The 3034-nt window shown below is 35.3% G+C and overlaps 1 protein-coding gene across 1 annotated transcript; it reads left to right on the top strand.

Moving 5' to 3' along the window:
- The first annotated feature begins 213 nt into the window (after positions 1-213).
- LOC125469489 lies at positions 214-2421 on the top strand. The gene is made up of 2 exons (XM_048566869.1): positions 214-335; positions 1542-2421. The coding sequence occupies exons 1-2, from the start codon at positions 223-225 to the stop codon at positions 2017-2019; spliced, it is 591 nt and encodes a 196-aa protein (XP_048422826.1). The 5' UTR covers positions 214-222; the 3' UTR covers positions 2020-2421.
- Positions 2422-3034: the final 613 nt, after the last annotated feature.

Here is a 3034-nt window from a genome sequence, read left to right on the forward strand (position 1 = left end):
CTTGTTTTTTCACCCAAAAAAAAAATTATCTACCATGTTAATTTGTTGATCTCAGATTGATATATATCCACTGATCCATCAAGTCAGTACTCCATCAGTTAAAAGTCACCGACATATTTAATTATATTTTTCAACTAACCAACTGCTTCATTAATTAGGCAGTTATAAATAGAAAGACTGCCTTCCTCCTTTAAATATGGAGAGCAGAGAAATTGCTTACATATGGAGAGCAGAGAGCACCATGCTGACTTTGCGGTTTGGAGATCTAGCAGCAGCAGCAATAAGGTCTCCAAATGGAATCATATCAAGCTCAGAAGGAAAATAAAAAATAAGAGGTTGTACTTTCTTCATATTACTGCTGTTTCTGCTTCTATATTTTTATGTTTACAATTGATCACAATGAGACCAACTTCAGCAACAAACATATGCCCACAGTACGTATACTTCTACTTCTACTTATATAGAATACACACACAGACACACACACACACGTACGTATAAATAGGGTAGATTACATATAGATAGATAGATAGACAGACAGACAGAGAGATAGATAGATAACTGATAATGGAGGATTAGATTTGGTTTGACTTGTAATGGCATGATCGCTCAAATAATAGCGGTAAAGGCACGCTCGCTTAAATGATATCGTTATACTTAAGGTGTTTGATGACCGGATTTTGAGTAAACTGTAACCTAGTGTACATGGCCGCCGATATGTATTATTTTATATATCTTTAAATTAGGGCATCGATCATTGAAGGCTGGCCATTTTCCACTTCTGCCCGACTTGTGTAAGTAGCTCGACCTTCTTTGGGTCATTATGAGTTCTTATCATGTGATGTTCATGTTTAAGGTATGGTTTAATATTGAATAATCATATTCCTAAGAGCTTTTCAAATTATATATGTTGAAAGAACGAATTGAGAACATTGTGACTAACCTGGAGGTAGAAGATATTACTTATCAAGAACCATTTCAGTCCTCCCTAAAACGGAAGAATTAGAAAGGAGAAGTTTCATTCATGTCTGCTTCTCTTCTAATCCCCTGAAAATGAAAAATCAGTATCCTCTACCTTCTATATAATCTGAACTTAGATGGTTATCCATTCTAATTCAATAATTTATACCAAACGAGACCTAATTACAGTTTCGGTAGCTATTATAGCCACTCCAAAGGTTATTCTTGCATTCTTCAAAGTGACATGAAAGTTAATAATTAGATTATTAGTTAAGTGTTGATTAACATGCTTATTTCTTATTGTTGACACATCATTTAGTTTACAAATTTAGACTTCCTAGCCTTACCATTTCGTAATGGATGAGTATATATGATGATTTTTTGGATAAGAAGTAACAGCTCCCAAAGCTTTAGACTTTTTTTTCTTATACCTAAAAGCTTATACTAAGTGATCATCACTTGATTTGGCAGAGAGTTATGAAAGCCCACTCTTCATGAAGAGTAAAAGATATTGTTTAACATAATTGCACTTCTTTAGATGAGTTAGTTTGCATGACGTTTTATTTTATTTCATTCTGTAGGTTGCAAGGGTTCATTTCCTCAATGCCATGGCATGCCATCTTTGCATTTCTGAATCCACTGCTAATCGGCGTCCTTCAAGTGAAATGTCAAGGTGCAAACGTCTCCCCATTCGACACACACCCAAGAGTCATGTGGATATTTTTGTCGACAACATTAGTCTACTGCTTTGCATTTGCAGCTAACATAAAATCACGCCGTAACTGCACTACCATATTCTACTCTCGAATGTCCAGTCATATTGCTCTACTCACTGGCTCTCTTTCTTCAGTCTCTTTAGTCTCCATCTTCTTTCCAAGCGTGCTTGATGAGCGACTTGTTTTCTTCTCTTGGATCATTATGCCTTTGATTGTTGGAAGAACGTTGATTCGTCGAGTGTGTCAAAAGATTTGCAAATCTACGATGAATGCAGTCATCATAGTTTATAGCATATGGCAGGGGTTTGCAAGAAGGATGGAGCAGCCACAATTGCCGATGTAGTCGATGAGAGTTAAAAAGTAAGAAAAAAGAGAGCGAGAGATCTTGAGAAAGAGAAGATGAGATGAGCATGTAGGCCAAAGTGGTGTAGCTTGATCTGTTGCATGGTTCTAGCGTTTCTCTTCCACACCCACTAATGCAAGAACAAAAGAGATGAGGGTACGTAACCTACGGGTATTTGATTCATCTAGTACCATTGGTTATAAGTCACTACTGGATTGGGCAACTCATTGTTGAATGAATGTTATAATCAATAAATTAAGCACAAAGTAAATAGGTGTTGCTTTTTAATTATAATCACTAGTGGTCTCACCACATGAGATTTGACTGGGCCAATATTAATCTGCAGGGAAAACTTACCTCTACTGATTATTATTCATGTAATATATATAGTAGAAAATTTGATTGAGCTGTTTCAGGAAAATTTTATTCAAACCCATTTATCTTCCTTCTACACTCAACTTATTATTTTTAATTTTGAAATTCTGAATGTGGCCAACAAGTTTCTTTCTATGCTCAAATAAAAAAGAGCAAAAAATTTTTTTTTTTCAATTCCAGCACTAGAAAACTCCGACCACTCCATCTGTCCAAACCCTAACAACCCCCAATTTATGCCTTTCCCCAACCCCCACAATTTTAATATTATCCTAAATTTACCAAAAGTATTATTAACATAAATTTTTTTTGGGTCTTTTTAATGGTGGACTATTAGGAAAAAAGGTTCTCCTAATTTTCAAATTGTTGTGGATGGTAGGGGAGGTAGACAGTGAGGGATTGGAGAGGGGTAGAAACTAGAGTGGTTGGGGTTTGGAGAGAGAAGATGCCCAGAGTTGCCTATTGCTGAATTATTATATTTTTTTATTTTATTTATGTATTTATTTATTTTTGTGCTTGTTGGGTGTAGAAAGAGAATTATTGAATCCATTTGAAATTTCAAGATAAAAAATTAATAAGTTGGGTGTAGAAAGAGAACAAATGGGTCCAAACAAAATTCCCTTTTATACATCGGCCATAGCCA

The sequence above is a fragment of a genome, unplaced genomic scaffold, assembly GCF_019419815.1.
Source record: "Pyrus x bretschneideri cultivar Hongxiangsu unplaced genomic scaffold, Pyrus_bretschneideri_v1 Contig43, whole genome shotgun sequence".
In the NCBI taxonomy this organism is placed as follows: domain Eukaryota; kingdom Viridiplantae; phylum Streptophyta; class Magnoliopsida; order Rosales; family Rosaceae; genus Pyrus; species Pyrus x bretschneideri.